Genomic DNA, 21,745 nt, shown 5'->3' on the forward strand with positions numbered 1-21,745 from the left:
ACATTGAGGGAGAGTAACTCGTTAGGTTTGAGGGAGACTAACTCATCAGCTTTTTTATATGCAACACGTTGGGGGGGGGGGTTACTCGTTAGGTTTTAGGCTGCACATTGAGGGAGAGTAACTCGTTAGGTTTGACAGTGACGACGACTGTGGTGAAGTGCTTAATGAGCGTCGGGGTCCTGCGAGGGGTCAGAGGGCAGGGGTGAGGGGTCACGTGCTAGAGTTGTTCTTCAGGTTGTTCAGCTCCAGCTCCAGTTGTCGGATCCTCTGATCCTTCGTTGCCAGATCCTCTCTGAGCTGCTTGAGTTCATCCTCCTGTCTGAAGAACGTCCTCAGCAGCTGTGGACATGGAGTGAGTAACACACACACACACACAGGACTTATACACACACAGGAGTCACACACACTCAGAACACAGGCTTCAGGTTCAGAATGTAAACGTAACTTCTAATATCCTGGCCATGGTAAGTGTCCTGAAAACGAGTGAAACTCGATGCGGTTACATGTGTCCAGTTTCCGAGCGTAGTCGGGGGTTCAATCCAAGATCCAATTCATGTAACTCCCCAAATCTAGATTTCCTGTGTCCGACTGAAATCCGATTTACCCCCCCAGATAAGTGATCGGATTACGCTGGAAATCGGACAACGCGCGCATGTAACTCTCGAAACTAGATTACAACTGGACAACAACAACGTTTGCGCATGCTTGAGATCCTGCCCACTGAGTTTCCAACTTGTGTAACTGAACAGATGACTTGAGCAGTTTACACTGGCTCCCCAGAATGTATGCACACACACACACACAGGACTTATACACACACAGGAGTCACACACACTCAGAACACAGGCTTCAGGTTCAGAATGTAAACGTAACTTCTAATATCCTGGCCATGGTAAGTGTCCTGAAAACAAGTGAAACTGAGTTTCCAACTTGTGTAATTGAACCTATGACTTGAGCGGTTTACACTGGCTCCCCAGAATGTATGCACACACACACACACAGGACTTATACACACACAGGACTTATACACACTCAGAACACAGGCTTCAGGTTCAGAATGTAAACGTAACTTCTAATATCCTGGCCATGGTAATGTCCTGAAAACAAGTGAAACTGAGTTTCCAACTTGTGTAATTGAACCTATGACTTGAGCGGTTTACACTGGCTCCCCAGAATGTATGCACACACACACACACAGGACTTATACACACACAGGACTTATACACACTCAGAACACAGGCTTCAGGTTCAGAATGTAAACGTAACTTCTAATATCCTGGCCATGGTAATGTCCTGAAAACAAGTGAAACTGAGTTTCCAACTTGTGTAATTGAACCTATGACTTGAGCGGTTTACACTGGCTCCCCAGAATGTATGCACACACACACACACAGGACTTATACACACACAGGACTTATACACACTCAGAACACAGGCTTCAGGTTCAGAATGTAAACGTAACTTCTAATATCCTGGCCATGGTAATGTCCTGAAAACAAGTGAAACTGAGTTTCCAACTTGTGTAATTGAACCTATGACTTGAGCGGTTTACACTGGCTCCCCAGAATGTATGCACACACACACACACAGGACTTATACACACACAGGACTTATACACACTCAGAACACAGGCTTCAGGTTCAGAATGTAAACGTAACTTCTAATATCCTGGCCATGGTAATGTCCTGAAAACAAGTGAAACTGAGTTTCCAACTTGTGTAATTGAACCTATGACTTGAGCAGTTTACACTGGCTCCCCAGAATGTATGTGCACACCAAAGGCTCCTAGTGCCGCAGATGGTGGCACTATCAAATAAAAACAGATAAATGAAAGTGCCCACTTCACATACTGTGTACTGTGATATTTAAGTGTAAAACTCACACTTCTACTTCTGTGATGTTTTAGTGTCCTAGTAGTGTTGGATTTCTGTACATGAAGAATAATATGAAGGGTGTACATCAAGGGACAAGATTTTTTTCAACAGGAAGGTTGACAGGATGGCACACGCACACACACACGCACACGCACACACACACATAGCCCACACACACCTCGCTCTGTGTCTTTGGCGGGACGTTCTCCAGCAGGTTGATGCTGCGCACAGCCCACACACAAACACACAAACACACACACACACCTCGCTCTGTGTCTTTGGTGGGACGTTTTCCAGCAGGTCGATACTGCGCACAGCCCCCGTCCTTCTCTCCCGCTTGGAGGCCCTGATGACCATCTGGCCTGGATGCTTGTAGCTCGCCCTCAGTGAAATCAGAACTGGCCCTGTTTGGATGGTACACACACACACACACACACACACACACACACACACCCACACCCACACACACACACACACACACACCCACACACACACACACACACACACACACACATAGCCCACACACACACACACACACATAGCCCACCCACATACACACACACACACACACACACACACACACACACATACACACACATGAGTGGACATACACACACTCTTACAGAAGAACTAGGAAGGGGCGGTCGTGTGTAGTGCGAGAAAGGTGTGTAGACCAACGCCAGATCTGGACGTGAACATTACCCACCCAAATTTCTGTTCTGACAACCCAAATTGGTCAACTTCATTTTGCCTTTTGAATCTACTGTGTCAATTGAGATTGAATGCATTTATTGTCCTTGTTTTTGCATACAATGAAATGTGGACGCTTCAAATCATGTTTATTTCAGTCAGCCCGCCAAAATGTCCTGACCAAACCTGAAAGTAGTTTCTAAGGTAAGAGTAATAATTGTGAGGGGTTTCCAGTATGGACCATTGGCAGGGACATTTCAAGAGACAATCAGAGAGCATTCTAGCTACATCATCACACATCGGAGAGCACTAGCTTCATTGAGCCAATCAGAGAGCATTCTAGCTACATCACACATCGGAGAGCCTTCTAGCTAAATTGAGCCAGTCAGAGAGCATTCTAGCTACATTGAGCCAATCAGAGAGCATTCTAGCTACATCACACATCTGAGAGCATTCTAGCTATATTGAGCCAATCAGAGAGCATTCTAGCTAAATTGAGCCAGTCAGAGAGCATTCTAGCTACATTGAGCCAATCAGAGAGCATTCTAGCTACATCACACATCTGAGAGCATTCTAGCTACATTGAGCCAATCAGAGAGCATTCTAGCTAAATTGAGCCAATCGGAGAGCATTCTAGCTACATTGAGCCAATCAGAGAGCAGTCTAGCTACATTGAGCCAATCAGAGAGCATTCTAGCTACATGGAGCAAATCAGAGAGCATTCTAGCTTCATTGCCACTAGGTGGCGGTGATGCAGAGGCTTTTCCGGAGCTGGCAGCGTCAACGTGACGCGATCTAGAACCCACTGTGTTTCTAGGTGTGCTGTGTGAGTGTGCAGACTAGAGGAGAGGAGGTGTGTAGGGTGAGGAGTAAGGAGGAGAGGAGGTGTGGAGAGTGAGGAGGGAGAGGAGAGGAGGTGTGGAGAGTGAGGAAGAAGAGGAGAGGAGGTGTGGAGAGTGAGGAGTAAGGAGGAGATGCGGTGTATATACGAGGACTCGTACCTCGGTTGATTCCTCTGAGCCACTCGTTTGGAGAGAGCGCGGGCTCCGGGCCTGCAGTCATGGGGTACAGGTCCTCCTGGTACGTCTCAGACTGCAAACACACAACAGTCCCAACATGCTCTGTTTATCTTTCTGTGTGTGTGAGTGTGATGTTTTACATTTTAAAACTAGAAGGATTCACGGGTTTAAACCCTTACCCTGTGTGTCATGTGACCCTTACCCTGTGTGTCATGTGACCCTACCCTGTGTGTCATGTGAACTTTACCCTGTGTGTCATGTGACCTTTGTCCTAGGGGTCACATGACCTTTACTCTGGGGGTCATGTGACCCTACCCTGGGGGTAATGTGACCCTACCCTGTGTGTCATGTGACCTTTATCCTAGGGGTCATGTGACCCTACCCTGTGTGTCATGTGACCTTTACCCTGGGGGTCATGTGACCTTTACCCTGGAGGTCATGTGACCCTACCCTGTGTGTCATGTGACCTTTACCCTGTGTGTCATGTGACATTACCCTGTGTGTCATGTGACCTTACCCTGTGTGTCATGTGACCTTTACCCTGGGGTTCATGTGACCTTACCCTGCGTGGTACGATCATGGAGATCGGCTCCACCAGTCCCTTCAGTGTTACCAGTTTGTAGAAGCGGAACACTTCACAGGCTCCGACATCCAGTCCTTGTTTAGGCATCACTCCTGACAACGACACACAATCATTGTTACATTTCATATCATAATTAGCAGCACCTACATCGTTATCAGCATTAACCTCATAACGATCATTTCTAACTTCATAATTCATGTTAATATAATTAACATGAATTATAAATGTTATCATCATAATCATTGTCGTTAACTTCTTTAATATCTCCACACTCTAGTCACGCCCTCTATAATGCATTCAGACAAGTTGAGGCATTGCTTTCCAACCGGACAGAGATCCAGCCGCTTTACAAATGTCTGACCAATGGACATAATAAACCAGATCATACCAAGGGATATCTTTGGCCAATGGACATAATAAACTAAATCATACCAAGGGATATCTCTGGCCAATGGACATAATAAACCAGATCATACCAAGGGATATCTCTGACCAATGAACATACTAAACCAGATCATACCAAGGCCTTTCTGAGGAGCAGGCGACCGGAACTCCATGAGGAACTGCAGGTATGGCTTCTCTGGGCTTATCTCATAGTATCTGATGTTTCCATCTCCCTGTTGAGAAGTCCACAAAGAGGTTGTCAGACATGACCTTCCCTCCTGCACACCTGAAATTGCACCTCAAACTAAACTTAACACCACCTCCAAACTAAACTAAACACCACCTCCAAACTAAACTCCACCCCTATAGTAAACTCCACCCCAATACTAAACTCCACCTCTTAACTAAACACTTCCAAACTAGACTTAACTCCTGACCCCCAACTAAACTCCACTTCCAAAACTAAACTAAACTCCACCTTCAAACTTAATTAAACTGCACCCTGTTGGTAAAGCGTTAATACGACTGTGTTTCCCATGCTGTCAGGGCTTTCTAAACTAAGTGTTCAGGCCTGCCTAGAGGGGAGAAATCCAACACTGCTAGGACACTCAAACATCACAGAGGTAGAAGTGTGAGTTTAACACTTAAATATCACAGTACATAGTATTCAATTCAATTAAATTTAATTCAATTCAATTCAATTCAATTCAATTCAATTCAATTCAATTCAATTCAATTCAATTCAGTTCAGTTCAATTCAATTCAGTTCAATTCAATTCAATTCAATTCAATTCAATTCAATTCAATTCAGTTCAATTCAATTCAATTCAATTCAATTCAATTCAATTCAATTCAATTCAATTCAATTCAATTCAATTCAATTCAATTCAATTCTAGAGGCAATTGTATTGTTATGGCGCTATACAAATAAAATTGAATTGAATCGAATTGAGGTGGTGTGAGAGTTGTGAGTGGACGGACGACACCTTGCCAGCCAGGTAGAGCATGTGTGTGTCCGGGTCATAGAAGGGGAAGAGTACGCCAGACAGGCCGTCAATCTCCTCCTCCACGATTGGCCTGGACAGGTCCTCCTGAGGAAACACCAGCCACACGAGACAAACACATTAACAAGCCGCCGTAAACTCACTCCCATCTATCAAAAGAGTCACTCCCATCTATCAAAACACTCAATCCCATCTATAAAAACACTCAATCCCATCTATCAAAACACTCAATCCCATCTATCAAACACTCAGTCCCATCTATCAAAGCACTCAATCCCATCTATCAAGCACTCAATCCCATCTATCAAACACTCAGTCCCATCTATCAAACACTCACTCACATCTATCAAACACTCAGTCCCATCTATCAAACACTCAATCCCATCTATCAAACACTCAGTCCCATCTATCAAACACTCAGTCCCATCTATCAAACACTCAGTCCCATCTATCAAACACTCAGTCCCATCTATCAAAGCACTCAATCCCATCTATCAAGCACTCAATCCCATCTATCAAACACTCAGTCCCATCTATCAAACACTCAATCCCATCTATCAAACACTCAGTCCCATCTATCAAACACTCAGTCCCATCTATCAAACACTCAATCCCATCTATCAAACACTCAGTCCCATCTATCAAACACTCAGTCCCATCTATCAAACACTCAGTCCCATCTATCAAACACTCAGTCCCATCTATCAAAGCACTCAATCCCATCTATCAAGCACTCAATCCCATCTATCAAACACTCAGTCCCATCTATCAAACACTCAATCCCATCTATCAAACACTCAGTCCCATCTATCAAACACTCAATCCCATCTATCAAACACTCAATCCCATCTATCAAAAACACTTACTTTCAACACTCATATCAAACACTCATCTATCATTTTCCTTAGGAGAAACATTTTATTACTTTATCATGAGCCAATGAGATAGCAGCGGCGGAGAATTTAGGGTACCTGGCGTGAACCCCAACCCTGGGGTGAGCACTAACCTGGTCCCACAGTGCAATCTGTCTACTGTTCCATCGGGAGACGCCTGTGGTTGCCAACATTTTGAGGTTGCCTAGAAACACCACCCTGTTTACTCTGTGGCTCTTGTAGTCAGTCTCCTGGTGGGAATATAGCAGTTTCAGTCGCTCTTAGTTTGTATCAGACATTGATGATATTCAAGGCATAGTCCTTTCTCTGAAACATTATTTGTTGTTGATTGGCTAGAGCAGTATGTTGCTTGGTCTAAGCTTACACTGGGTGGTTAGGTATAGGAACGTGAGGAGGAGTTTTTCCTGAATTTGAGAAATAGTGTAATTGATTATAAAGAAGGACTAAACCTGTTTTGCTTTTTTGTGGTATTCAATTTTCAATTCAACTTTATTTATATAGCGCCAGAACAATTGTTTCAAGGCGATTTACAGAGCCCAGAGCCTGGACGCCCTTAGAGCAAGCACAATGGCAACAGGTATGTACTGTTTCAGTTTCAGTTTCAGTTTGTTTATTTGTTGAATAGGGCGAGTGTACATTAATAAACATTAAAATGTAAATGCACCCAATTGTAGCCAAAAGGCTAGTTTCCATTGGCAGTCCCCCTGCCAGAGTGTTAATGGCTAAACAACTTAAAAAAGGCATTAACTATATACAGCCGCGGACAAAATTAAAACACCACTTCAAAATGATCAGTTTCTCTGGTTTTACTATTTATTGGTATGTGTTAAAGTAAAATGTACATTTTAGTTTTATTCTATAACCTACTGGCAACATTCCTACCAAATTTCAAATACAAATATTGTCATTTAGATCATTTATTTGCAGAAAAATGACAATTGGTCAAAATAGCAAAAAAGATGCAGTGTCTTCAGATCTCGAATAATGCAAAGAAAACAAGCTCATATTCATTTTTGAACTACACAATACTAATGCTTTAACTTAGGAAGAGTTCAGAAATCAATATTTGGTGGAATAACCTTGATTTAAAATCACAATTTTCATGTGTATATACAAACATAACAATCGTGTCTCTGTCCCCTACCTGAAGAACATCTCCAGAGCGAGGGTCGATCACGCGCAGCCGCTTGTCCTTGCAGCTGGTCGCCAGCAGGCTCCCGTCTGTGTTAAAGGTCATGCACAGGATGACGTCAGAGTGGCTGTCAATCACCTTCACGGCTCCGCCTGTCTCCAGATTCCATACCAGGATCTGAAGGGGTGAGGAGAGAGGAGAGAGGGAACGAGAGAGGGGTGAGGAGAGAGGAGAGAGGAGAGAGGGGTGAGGAGAGAGGGAACGAGAGAGGGGTAAGGAGAGAAGGAGAGAGGAGTGAGGAGAGAGGGAACGAGAGAGGGGTAAGGAGAGGAGGAGAGAGGAGAGAGGGAACGAGAGAGAGGTAAGGAGAGAGGAGTAAGGAGCGAGGGAACGAGAGAGGGGTAAGGAGAGAAGGAAAGAGGAGAGAGGGAACGAGAGAGGGGTAAGGAGAGGAGGAAAGAGGAGAGAGGGAACGAGAGAGGGGTAAGGAGAGAAGAAGAGAGGAGTGAAGAGAGAGGGAACGAGAGAGGGGTAAGGAGAGGAGGAAAGAGGAGAGAGGGAACGAGAGAGGGGTAAGGAGAGAAGAAGAGAGGAGTGAAGAGAGAGGGAACGAGAGAGGGGTAAGGAGAGGAGGAAAGAGGAGAGAGGGAACGAGAGAGGGGTAAGTAGAGAAGGAGAGAGGAGTGATGAGAGCGGGAACGAGATAGAGGAAAAAACAATTACTTTGTTACTATGACATTCTGATCAAGTGCCTTGTATTGATCTGTGACAGAGCGAGGAAAGAGGGAAAGAGAGAGTCAGTGTTAGTCAGAGAGAGAGAAGATTCATCTTAAATCATGAGAGGTTTGATTACCTTGAAGTCGTATCCAGCGCTGAAGAGCAGCCCTGCGCAGGTGGGGTGCCATTCTATGAGCCCAACTTTACGGCTGTGTCCGTAAAGCTCCAGAACACATTCCGTCATGTTCCGTCTCAGGCCGCCCTCCGGAATCTCCCAGATCCGCACCTGCAATCAGCATCCACCCAGTTACATGCACTCCAGTCACAGTAGATATACCACACTCTTTACAGAGTAGATATCCCACACCCTTACAGAGTAGATAAACCACACTCTTAGAGAGTAGAGATACCACACTCTTACAGAGTTGGTGTTTTCCATTTAAATAAAAGTTTTTCTGTTTTGTCGGGGGTCAACGTCGCCCTGATCTTGTGTGCCCGATAGCTGCCTGGAGATGTTACCAAGATGGCTGCTGAGTGGCTAGACTTTAAAGACTTTGACTAAATCAGAGTAGGGATGGTAAAACACCATGTAATATACAGCCAGACAGCCAGGGACTACAGATAAAGAGACGTAGAGAGAGACTGCTGCCTGCAGGGACTACAGATGAAAGACAGAATAGAGAGAGACTGCCAGGAACTACAGATAAAGAGACCTAGAGAGAGACTGCCAGAGACTACAGATAAAGAGACATAGAGAGCGCCCCCTGCAGGCCTGGTGTTGTTACTGAGTGTTGTTACTTACGGAGCAGTCCTCTGAGCATGAGGCGATGACGTTGTCCATGAAAGGATTCCATTTGATGTCCAAAACACTGCCCTGATGCCCACACACTTTGGGGTAGTTTGGGTCTATCCGCCGGGTCTGAGAGAAAGAAAGAACAAGCTTATGGAGAGAAGTTCAAATGATTCATTGAAGCTGTACACCTCTCATTGTTTCTTTTGTTACGCTGTAGAGTTTTTGAGCACACAAAGAAGTGCCTTGAGCTCTTGCAATGCACCCCATAGGCCACTAGGGGGCACTTGTGTTGTGCTTCAACATCACTTCCAGTGTCAACAGAGTACCTGCCACCGCTGGGTGGTGTCTGCCCCGCTTATGGAGTATGTCTAATTCCAGACTGGGAGTGTGGGGTAAATGAGTGTGGGGTAAATGAGTGTGGGGCTAAATGAGTGTGGGGGTAAAGAGATAGTAGTTAGTCTGGGGTATTGAGAGTGTGAATCATGAGTGTGAGGTACTGTGTGCATGTTGAGAGTGTGAGAATGAGTGTGAGGTAATAAGTGTGTGTAAATGAGAGTGAGATTAAGAGTGTGTGAGGTACTGAAACCATGATGAGAGTGTGATCATGAGTGTTGATCATGAGTGTGATCATGAGTGTTAGGTAATGAGTGTGTGATGAGTGTGAGGTAATGAGTGTGAGGTAATGAGTGTTGATCATGTGTGTGAGGTAATGAGTGTGAGGTAATGACTGTGTGTGATGAGTGTTGATCATGAGTGTTGATCATGAGTGTGAGGTAATAAGTGTGTGCAAATAAGAGTGGGATTAAGAGTGTGTGAGGTACTGAAACTATGATGAGAGTGTGATCATGAGTGTGATCATGAGTGTTAGGTAGTGAGTGTGAGGTAATGAGTGTGAGGTAATGAGTGTTGATCATGAGTGTGAGGTAATGAGTGTGAGGTAATGAGTGTGAGGTAATGAGTGTGAGGTAATGAGTGTGAGGTAATGAGTGTGTGATGAGTGTTGATCATGAGCGTTTGATCGTGAGGGGGTCAAGAGGGCCAGCTGCAGCAGTGATAAATCTCTGATGATGATGACTGTTGACTAGAGGCCCCGAGACCTACTCTGTGTGTGGAGACAATGCAAAGGGAAACGATGTTTACAAACAGAACGATCTGACTGTGTCACAGTGACCTAAGTAAGGGCGTTACCTTAGCGATCGGAATGACAATGAAGGCTCCTCCCCCTGCACTCTCGGTCACGACGGCCAGGAACTTGGCGTTGACGGTGCAGAAATGGCTGTCCTGGACGTTCCTGGTGATGGGGATCCCATCGAAGCACTGCTCTCTACCCCCTGGCTTGCCGTACACATTCCGGAACTTCGAGCTCCTGTAGACTGGTCGCCATGACATCTAGAGCAACAGGCACAGGAAAACACACACCCTCAATCTCCAGACCCAGACCTGCTGACACCCTGCTCAAACACACTGGCCTTGTGATCTCTCCTCAGTGTGTGTGTGTGTGTGTGTGTGTGTGTGTGTATGTGTGTGTGTGTGTGTGTGTGTGTGTGTGTGTGTATGTGCGCACACCCATAAGAGTATGTGTGTGAGTGACTGTGCGTTTGTGTGCGTTTGTGTGTGTGTGTGTGTGTTTGTGTGTGTGTGTGTATGTGTGTGTGTGTGTGTGTGTATGTGCGCACGCCCGTACGCCCGTGCAAGTATGTGTGTGAGTATGTGCGTTTGTGTGTGTGTTTGTGTGCGTGAGTGTGTGTGTGTGTGTGTGGCTGTGCTAATGATTGGGCCCTTTGTGCCATAGCAGCTGCTGTGGGCTGTGAGAGCGTTAGTGTGCTCGTAACGACGCAGAGTGACCTGAGCCCAGAGGTCACACAGAGGTCACGCAAAGGTCACGCAGCCACTGGGAGACACTCAGACCACCGCTCCTACTGGACCCTGCCTCCTCCACAAAAAATACCCACTGGCAGGGGCGCAGATAGCACTGGGGACGGGGGGGGGACATGTCCCCCCCAGTTTCATAGTGACCCCGATCCGTCCCCACCATTCTCCCTATGTAGGGTGACTAGCATCAGTTAATAACTCTGCACAGCTGATTAGGCGTCCCCCCCAGTTTAAAAACCCCATCTGCACCACTGCCCACTGGGGCAGAAAACATACCCTGCATCATCCCCACAGATGCCCGCTGGGGCAGAAAGCATCTCAGTGGCAGGGTGACAGACTGGTGGGCTTAGTGGGGGTTAAGCCAGAGGTCATGACCCTCAGAGAGGTCGTCAGGCACGACGGCATCTCTGCACAGACTGACTGTCCTCTTCCTGGATGGGGGCCTTTCCTGTCCCACCCTGTCTATTGGCCGACTCTCAGGCTATTTTTACTTTCACTGGGTTTCATCTTTTCCTGCCTGTGTGTGTGTGTGTGTGTGTGTGTGTGTGTGTGTGTGTTTCTGTGTGTGTGTGTGTGTGTGTGTGTGTGTGTGTGTGTGTCTATGTTTGTTGTGTGTGTGTGTCTATGTTTGGTGTGTGTGTGTGTGTGTGTGCCTGCGTGTGTCTGTGTGTGTGTGTGTGTGTGTGTGCATGTGTGCGTGTGCTCTCTGTGCTGCTGCAGTGATGGAGTGAGTGTGTGCAGAGTGGCATATAGTTGGTGGAGGAGAGTGTGACGTGATGCGTGCTAAGCCATCGGGAGTAATGGAGGAATGGAGTAAAGGAGGAATGGAGTAATGGAGGAATGGAGTAAAGGAGGAATAGAGTAAAGGAGGAATGGAGTAAAGGAGGAATGGAGTAATGGAGTAAAGGAGGAATGGAGTAATGGAGGAATGGAGTAAAGGAGGAATAGAGTAAAGGAGGAATGGAGGAATGGAGGAATGGAGTAATGGAGGAATGGAGGAATAGAGTAATGGCAGTCATCATGTTGCTTGTGATGTGTGGAAACAGAACTAGAAGGAGGGGCGGCTGGATTAGTCCCTGTTGCCCTGCTGCCCTGCACACAGCTCCGTTTGCCCTCATGATGGTAGATGACTGCTGTTGCCCTGTACATAGATCAGTGTACCCTCCTGCCCTGTACACAGCTCATTGTACCCTCGTGATGAAAGATGAGTTCTGCTGCCCTGCACACCGCTCAGTTAGCCCTCATGATGGTATATGACTTCTGTTGCCCTGTACATAGATCAGTTTGCCCTCCTGCCCTGTACATAGTAGCTCAGTGTACCCTTGTGATGTAAGATGACTTCTGCTGCCCTGCACACCGCTCAATTTGCCCTCATAATGTAAGATGAGTTCTGCTGCTCTGCACACAGCTCAGTTTGCCCTCATGGTGAGTTCTGCTGCCCTGTGCACAGCTCAATTTGCCCTCATGATGACAGATGACTTCTGCCCGCCTGCATGTCTCTCATTTGCTGTCATTCTCGCATGATCCCTACCAGTCAGACTGTAGACCGTGGGGTTCTCTGTGACACGTGGTGTTCTCTGTAGAGAAGATGCGGCTCTGACGCTTTGACCCAATTTTCCGCTGGCAATTTTTTCTCTCACTGATGCATTCTGGGAGTAGGGCATCTGTGATGACATCACTACTAATAACTCATTAAAAAAGCCAAGGGGCAGCCAGCCTATCATTTTTTAGAGTGTTTACCTCTTTGCATTCACCCCTCCCCCTCTGCAATTACCCCTCCCCCTCTGCAGTTACCACTCCCCCTCTGCAGTTACCCCTCCGCCTCTGCTTTTACCCCTCTGCATTTACCCCTCTGCAGGTACCCCTTTGGCTCTACATTTACCCCTATGCAGTTACCCCTCCAAATCTGCAGTTACCCCTCCAAATCTGCATTTACCCCTGCCAATCTGCACATGCATCTCCCCCCAAACACAGAACCCTGCCTCTTTCATATGCCTGGCTGTCTGCACCCTCCTCCATCTTTGGAATTCATCATAAATTTCAGCAATAATCTCGAAATATGGAAACACTGACCTATTTCTGTCATAAGCGGCACACAGAGAGTACATTTAGCAGCAGGGCAGATTCCTTCAGGCGCATTGGAGCTGCGCTGGAGCTGACTAACTGAGGACTCTGCCCCAGATGTCGCAACAGAAGCTGAGCCCTTCGTTACAGATGTGCAGTCAGGACTAAAGTAATGAACCGGGTCAGCATAGGGATACTCCGACTGCTACATGAACACGAACACACACACACATGAACGCACATGCACATGCACGCACACACATAGTACGTACATGCATGCACACACGAGCACACACATGCACGCACACGCACGCACATGCACACACACACACACACACACACATACACGCACACACACACACACACACACACACATACATGCACACACATACACACTCACATACATGCATGTACACACACACACACACACACACACACACACACACATGTTTCCTGCCCTTGTTCAGGCTCACCCCATCGGATACTTACATTCACAGACACACACACACACACACACCCACCAACACAAACACACACACACACAGCTGCTCAGGCACACACACACACACACACACACACACACACACACACACACACACACACACACACACACAGCTGCTCAGGCACACATATTGATTCCTTGTGAGGACCATTCAGGTGTGCTTCCTGGTGTGTTGTTCCTAATTTCCTCTCTGAGACCCAGATGTTTCCTGCCCTTGTTCAGGCTCACCCCAACAGACACACACACACGGCCACACACACACACACACACACACACACACACACACACACACACACACACACACACACACACACACACACAATGGAAGCCCACTGACTCAACATCTTACTGTCTACTCACACAATGCAACTCATGGTTTTCACTGCTTACATAGAGCTATAGATCGCATGGTTAGCACTGCTTTCTTCTACAGTATAGAATTACCTGACCTGACCAGTATTGTGTGATGTCACTAGTAATACAAAACTACATCAAAACTAACCCTCACCCGCAATAATATCAAAACCAACCCACCTCACAGCATCAAAACTAACTCTAAACCACAATAATATCAAAACTAACATACCTCACCACATCAAAACTAACCCTTACCCACAATAATATCAAAACCAGCATACGTACCAACCACATCAAAACCACACCCAAGCAAAGTCTCACACCCCCTCTGACCTCTAGCACCCCTGTAACCTGACCTGTAACCCAAGTTAAACACCTTACTGTTTTAAATGAGATGTACTCACCTTTTGGCCCTAACGTCACACTCATGTCCCTAACCTCACACTCACACTCACGTCCCTAACCTCACACTCATTTCCCTAACCTCACACTCACACTCACGTCCCTAACCTCACACTCACACTCATGTCCCTAACCTCACACTCACACTCACGTCCCTAACCTCACACTCACGTCCCTAACCTCACACTCACACTCACGTCCCTAACCTCACACTCACACTCATGTCCCTAACCTCACACTTACACTCATGTCCCTAACCTCACACTCACACTCACGTCCCTAACCTCACACTCACACTCATGTCCCTAACCTCACACTCACACTCACGTCCCTAACCTCACACTCATGTCCCTAACCTCACACTCATGTCCCTAACCTCACACTCACACTCATGTCCCTAACCTCACACTCACACTCACGTCCCTAACCTCACACTCACACTCATGTCCCTAACCTCACACTCATGTCCCTAACCTCACACTCATGTCCCTAACCTCACACTCACACTCACACTCACGTCCCTAACCTCACACTCATGTCCCTAACCTCACACTCACACTCATGTCCCTAACCTCACACTCATGTCCCTAACCTCACACTCATGTCCCTAACCTCACACTCACGTCCCTAACCTCACACTCATGTCCCTAACCTCACACTCACGTCCCTAACCTCACACTCATGTCCCTAACCTCACACTCATGTCCCTAACCTCACACTCATGTCCCTAACCTCACACTCACACTCATGTCCCTAACCTCACACTCACACTCATGTCCCTAACCTCACACTCACACTCATGTCCCTAACCTCACACTCACACTCATGTCCCTAACCTCACACTCATGTCCCTAACCTCACACTCACACTCATGTCCCTAACCTCACACTCACACTCATGTCCCTAACCTCACACTCACACTCATGTCCCTAACCTCACACTCACACTCATGTCCCTAACCTCACACTCACACTCATGTCCCTAACCTCACACTCACACTCACGTCCCTAACCTCACACTCATGTCCCTAACCTCACACTCACACTCATGTCCCTAACCTCACACTCACACTCATGTCCCTAACCTCACACTCACACTCACGACCCTAACCTCACACTCATGTCCCTTACCTCACACTCACACTCATGTCCCTAACCTCACACTCACACTCATGTCCCTAACCTCACACTCACACTCACGTCCCTAACCTCACACTCACGACCCTAACCTCACACTCATGACCCTAACCTCACACTCACACTCACGTCCCTAACCTCACACTCATGTCCCTAACCTCACACTCATGTCCCTAACCTCACACTCATGTCCCTAACCTCACACTCACACTCATGTCCCTAACCTCACACTCACACTCATGTCCCTAACCTCACACTCACACTCATGTCCCTAACCTCACACTCACACTCATGTCCCTAACCTCACACTCATGTCCCTAACCTCACACTCACACTCATGTCCCTAACCTCACACTCACACTCATGTCCCTAACCTCACACTCACACTCATGTCCCTAACCTCACACTCACACTCATGTCCCTAACCTCACACTCACACTCATGTCCCTAACCTCACACTCACACTCACGTCCCTAACCTCACACTCATGTCCCTAACCTCACACTCACACTCATGTCCCTAACCTCACACTCACACTCATGTCCCTAACCTCATACTCACACTCACGACCCTAACCTCACACTCATGTCCCTAACCTCACACTCACACTCATGTCCCTAACCTCACACTCACACTCATGTCCCTAACCTCACACTCACACTCACGTCCCTAACCTCACACTCACGACCCTAACCTCACACTCATGTCCCTAACCTCACACTCACACTCATGTCCCTAACCTCACACTCATGTCCCTAACCTCACACTCACACTCATGTCCCTAACCTCACACTCATGTCCCTAACCTCACACTCATGTCCCTAACCTCACACTCATGTCCCTAACCTCACACTCATGTCCCTAACCTCACACTCACACTCATGTCCCTAACCTCACACTCACGTCCCTAACCTCACACTCACACTCATGTCCCTAACCTCACACTCATGTCCCTAACCTCACACTCACACTCATGTCCCTAACCTCACACTCATGTCCCTAACCTCACACTCACGTCCCTAACCTCACACTCACGACCCTAACCTCACACTCATGACCCTAACCTCACACTCACACTCATGTCCCTAACCTCACACTCATGTCCCTAACCTCACACTCATGTCCCTAACCTCACACTCATGTCCCTAACCTCACACTCACACTCATGTCCCTAACCTCACACTCACACTCATGACCCTAACCTCACACTCACGTCCCTAACCTCACACTCACACTCATGTCCCTAACCTCACACTCATGTCCCTAACCTCACACTCACACTCATGTCCCTAACCTCACACTCATGTCCCTAACCTCACACTCACGTCCCTAACCTCACACTCACGACCCTAACCTCACACTCATGTCCCTAACCTCACACTCATGACCCTAACCTCACACTCATGTCCCTAACCTCACACTCATGTCCCTAACCTCACACTCATGTCCCTAACCTCACACTCACACTCATGTCCCTAACCTCACACTCATGTCCCTAACCTCACACTCACACTCATGTCCCTAACCTCACACTCACACTCATGTCCCTAACCTCACACTCATGTCCCTAACCTCACACTCACACTCATGTCCCTAACCTCACACTCATGTCCCTAACCTCACACTCACACTCACGTCCCTAACCTCACACTCACGTCCCTAACCTCACACTCACACTCATGACCCTAACCTCACACTCACACTCACGTCCCTAACCTCACACTCACGTCCCTAACCTCACACTCACACTCATGTCCCTAACCTCACACTCACACTCATGACCCTAACCTCACACTCATGTCCCTAACCTCACACTCACACTCATGTCCCTAACCTCACACTCATGTCCCTAACCTCACACTCATGTCCCTAACCTCACACTCACACTCATGTCCCTAACCTCACACTCACACTCATGACCCTAACCTCACACTCATGTCCCTAACCTCACACTCACACTCATGTCCCTAACCTCACACTCATGTCCCTAACCTCACACTCATGTCCCTAACCTCACACTCACACTCATGTCCCTAACCTCACACTCATGTCCCTAACCTCACACTCATGTCCCTAACCTCACACTCACACTCACGTCCCTAACCTCACACTCACGTCCCTAACCTCACACTCACGTCCTTAACCTCACACTCACACTCATGTCCCTAACCTCACACTCATGTCCCTAACCTCACACTCACACTCATGTCCCTAACCTCACACTCATGTCCCTAACCTCACACTCACACTCATGTCCCTAACCTCACACTCATGTCCCTAACCTCACACTCATGTCCCTAACCTCACACTCACACTCATGTCCCTAACCTCACACTCACACTCATGTCCCTAACCTCACACTCACGTCCCTAACCTCACACTCACACTCATGTCCCTAACCTCACACTCACACTCATGTCCCTAACCTCACACTCACACTCACGTCCCTAACCTCACACTCATGTCCCTAACCTCACACTCACACTCATGTCCCTAACCTCACACTCACACTCACGTCCCTAACCTCACACTCACACTCATGTCCCTAACCTCACACTCATGTCCCTAACCTCACACTCACACTCATGACCCTAACCTCACACTCATGTCCCTAACCTCACACTCATGTCCCTAACCTCACACTCACACTCATGACCCTAACCTCACACTCACACTCATGTCCCTAACCTCACACTCACACTCACGTCCCTAACCTCACACTCACACTCATGTCCCTAACCTCACACTCACGTCCCTAACCTCACACTCACACTCATGTCCCTAACCTCACACTCACGTCCCTAACCTCACACTCATGTCCCTAACCTCACACTCACACTCACGTCCCTAACCTCACACTCACACTCATGTCCCTAACCTCACACTCACGTCCCTAACCTCACACTCACACTCATGTCCCTAACCTCACACTCATGTCCCTAACCTCACACTCACACTCACGTCCCTAACCTCACACTCACACTCATGTCCCTAACCTCACACTCACGTCCCTAACCTCACACTCACACTCATGTCCCTAACCTCACACTCACGTCCCTAACCTCACACTCATGTCCCTAACCTCACACTCACAATCATGTCCCTAACCTCACACTCATGTCCCTAACCTCACACTCACACTCACACTCACACTCATGTCCCTAACCTCACACTCATGTCCCTAACCTCACACTCACACTCATGTCCCTAACCTCACACTCATGTCCCTAACCTCACACTCACACTCATGTCCCTAACCTCACACTCATGTCCCTAACCTCACACTCACACTCACACTCATGTCCCTAACCTCACACACACACTCATGCGCTTATCTGCTCAGAGAACCCTTCAAACACATCCTCTCCCAGCTCACTTACCTTCAGCACAGCCAATCAGGGCTGTCCAAAGCCACAGTCAATCAGAGCTGTCAAAAAGTCACAGTCGTGCACAGCTGTCCAAAGTCAGGACGACAATGTGATCAAGACCAGTCCCCCTGTGTGTGATGGAGTGTGTATCAGAGTGAGAAGACAGAGTTAGTGCAGAGAGGCATACTATATAGAGAGTGTGTGTGAGATGGTAGCAGAGAGAGTGTGTGTGTGTGTGTGAGTGTGTGTGTGTCATGCTGCACGCCCCACTGAGTGAAGCTGCACACGTGGTCTCACACACACACACACACACACTCACAGAGAAAGAACTCCTCCCTGTTTCCTGCTCCTCTCTGACAGCGCGCTGGAGGAACAGAGAGGGATGGAGAGGGGTGGAGAGAGAGGTGGAGAGAGGGATGAAGAGAGGGACGGAGAGAGGGACGGAGAGAGGGATGAAGAGAGGGTTGGAGAGGGTTGGAGAGAGGGACGGAGAGAGAGATGAAGAGAGATTAGCTAGGGATAGAGAGACAGATAGAGAGGAAGATGAAAGAGAGGCTTGGATGAGAGGAGGGAATGGAGGATTGTTTGAAAGAACAGGATCAGAACAATAAGGATTACAACAGAGCGATGGGATGTAGAGAGGGATGGAAAGAGGGATGGAGAGAGGGATGGAGAGAGGGATGGAGAGAGGGATGGAGAGAGGGATGGAAAGAGGGATGGAGAGAGGGATGGAGAGAGGGATGGAGAGAGGGATGTAGAGAGGGATGTAGAGAGGGATGGAAAGAGGGATGGAGAGAGGGATGGAGAGAGGGATGGAGAGAGATTGATCAAAGGTGGATTAGTGAGTTACATGAGTGGGAGCCACAAAGCTGGAGACATGCTTTAAACACATGCAGTGACTGTTCAAATCAGGAAAGCCCAAATCACATCAACATGACTGACTTTCTCTATGAAATGCTTTATGTGACTTGCACATATATTTCCCCCCCACACACAGGGTTTTTTCTGTAGAGCTGAACAGTAGAATGTTGAATGAAGTTAAACGCCAGAGGGGGGGGGGGGTTTGGATCAGTGGTGGTGTGTGAGAGTGGAGCCGGAGCCGGCGCCGAAGCCGGAGCTGGACAGGGAATATTCCAGCGGGCTCCATAATTCCCACTCTGCTTGTGTTCCTGAACGGACAGGAAAACACTGCAGTCTAAAGTCCGGATGGAAAAAATGACTTCCTCCAATGTGCTGCAGCTACTGGGTTAGCACCAACTCTCTGTGCTTGGCTCTCAGAAGAGACTCATACTGCCCCCTTGTGTCCAATGGGGGTTAGGGTTGCCCCCCTGTGTCCAGTGGTGTAATGGTTGCTCCCTTGTGTCCAGTGGGGTTAGGTTTTAAAGTAAGGTGTAGTTTCAGTATTGCCCCCTTCTGTCCAGTGGGGTTAGGGTAGGGGAAAATCCCCACACATTACTGTGTGGGATAGGCACTGGCACAGGTCAAAATGATTATGTCCAGTGGGGTTAGGGTTGCCCCCTTGTGTCCAGTGGGGTTAGGGTTGTTTCCTTGTGTCCAGTGGGGTTAGGGTTGCCCCCTTGTGCCCAGTGGGATGACCAACAGTCACTCTTTCTATATGTTCCGCATCAGAGGAACAGACGAGCCTCGGTTTCAGTGAACTGAGTTTCAGAATGAGGCCATTGATCCTGGGCTGCCCTCTGCTGGTAGCTTTGTTAATTGACACATAATCTGCATCTCAGCTATGCTTTGGCATGAAGGCTACTGACACAAAATAAAACAAGTATTTGTTTTAACTCACAGTAGAAATTTTAAGAAGAGACTGACAGATAGAAATTTGAGAATTCTTTCTTCAGAAAGTTGAGTAGCAAGTTTCCAGACAGTCACATAATTTGTCTATTTTGATTTCATAGATGATTTATTGCATATAACATTAGTTTAATATAGAGCGGCTTGCATATAGAGGGTTTTTGTTCTGTATAACATTAATTTAATATACAGCTGGTTATGTACTGAGGTGGTTTATTCCAAATAACATAGTTTAATAAAGAGCTGGCTGTGTATTGAGATGGTTATTCCGAATAACATTAGTTTAATATAGAGCTGCTTGCATATAGATGGTTAATTCTGTATAACATTTGTTTAATAGAGAGCTGGTTGTGTATTGAGATGGTTTATTCCGTATAACACTAGTTTAGTAATATGATGCTGCTTACATATAGATGGTTTTATTCTGTTAACTCCAGAGCTGGCTGTGTATTGAGAGTGTCTGACTCACACAGTGTTCCTCATGTAGTGTTAGTGATAGTGTTGCCTTGGTTACGTTGAGTTTCCTGCTTGATGTTTCTGAGTGCCGTTTGATTGAAGGTATTGGATTAGCTTGACAGACAGCATGTCTTGGTGCACATGTTGGCATATTTACTGTTCTCTGATGAGCTGGTGACGAACCCTGGATGTTTGTGCTCAGATTTATGAACTATTGTTGTGAATAAAGGGATCATGTGCCGTCGGCGACATGAGTTTTCTGTCAGTGAAAGGAAAACTTTTTGCTTCTTGCCCAAACGTCTAATTTTCTAATTTGCTTTTGGGCTTCAGTTTTTATTCCCAAAATCGAATTCATAAAAGATACTCTGTTACACACACACACACACACACACACACTTTGTTACACATACGCAATGGAATTCATACCAGACTCTCACACACACACACACACACACACACACACACACACACACACACATACACGCACACACAATGGAATTCATACCAGACACTCTTTTAAGTGCACACACACACACATGCATACACACACACACATTGGAATTCATACTGTACCCTCTCTCTCTCTCTCTGGGCCTGTCTGTCGGTCTGTCTCTCAAACAAACACACACAAACATGCGCACCAGGAAAAACATCCCTGTCCTTTTACTAAAGTGCTTCACAGAGGAATATGAG

At 47.2% G+C, this 21,745-nt stretch overlaps 1 protein-coding gene across 1 annotated transcript; it reads right to left on the minus strand.

Moving 5' to 3' along the window:
- Positions 1-210: 210 nt before the first annotated feature.
- Positions 211-18,937, minus strand: LOC308372143 (coronin-2B-like; the record flags this gene model as incomplete). Its single annotated transcript, XM_080847266.1, has 12 exons — positions 18,803-18,937; positions 10,278-10,478; positions 9,099-9,215; positions 8,433-8,582; positions 7,592-7,756; positions 6,561-6,677; positions 5,537-5,641; positions 4,687-4,783; positions 4,146-4,258; positions 3,566-3,656; positions 2,139-2,278; positions 211-339 (listed from the first exon to the last, which is right to left on the minus strand). Exons 2-12 carry the CDS (start codon positions 10,476-10,478, stop codon positions 211-213), a joined length of 1,425 nt encoding a protein of 474 aa, XP_080703392.1. The 5' UTR covers positions 18,803-18,937.
- Between the last annotated feature and the right edge of the window lie 2,808 nt (positions 18,938-21,745).

This window comes from Sprattus sprattus (genome assembly GCF_963457725.1).
Source record: "Sprattus sprattus genome assembly, chromosome: 11".
Classification (NCBI taxonomy): Eukaryota; Metazoa; Chordata; class Actinopteri; order Clupeiformes; family Clupeidae; genus Sprattus; species Sprattus sprattus.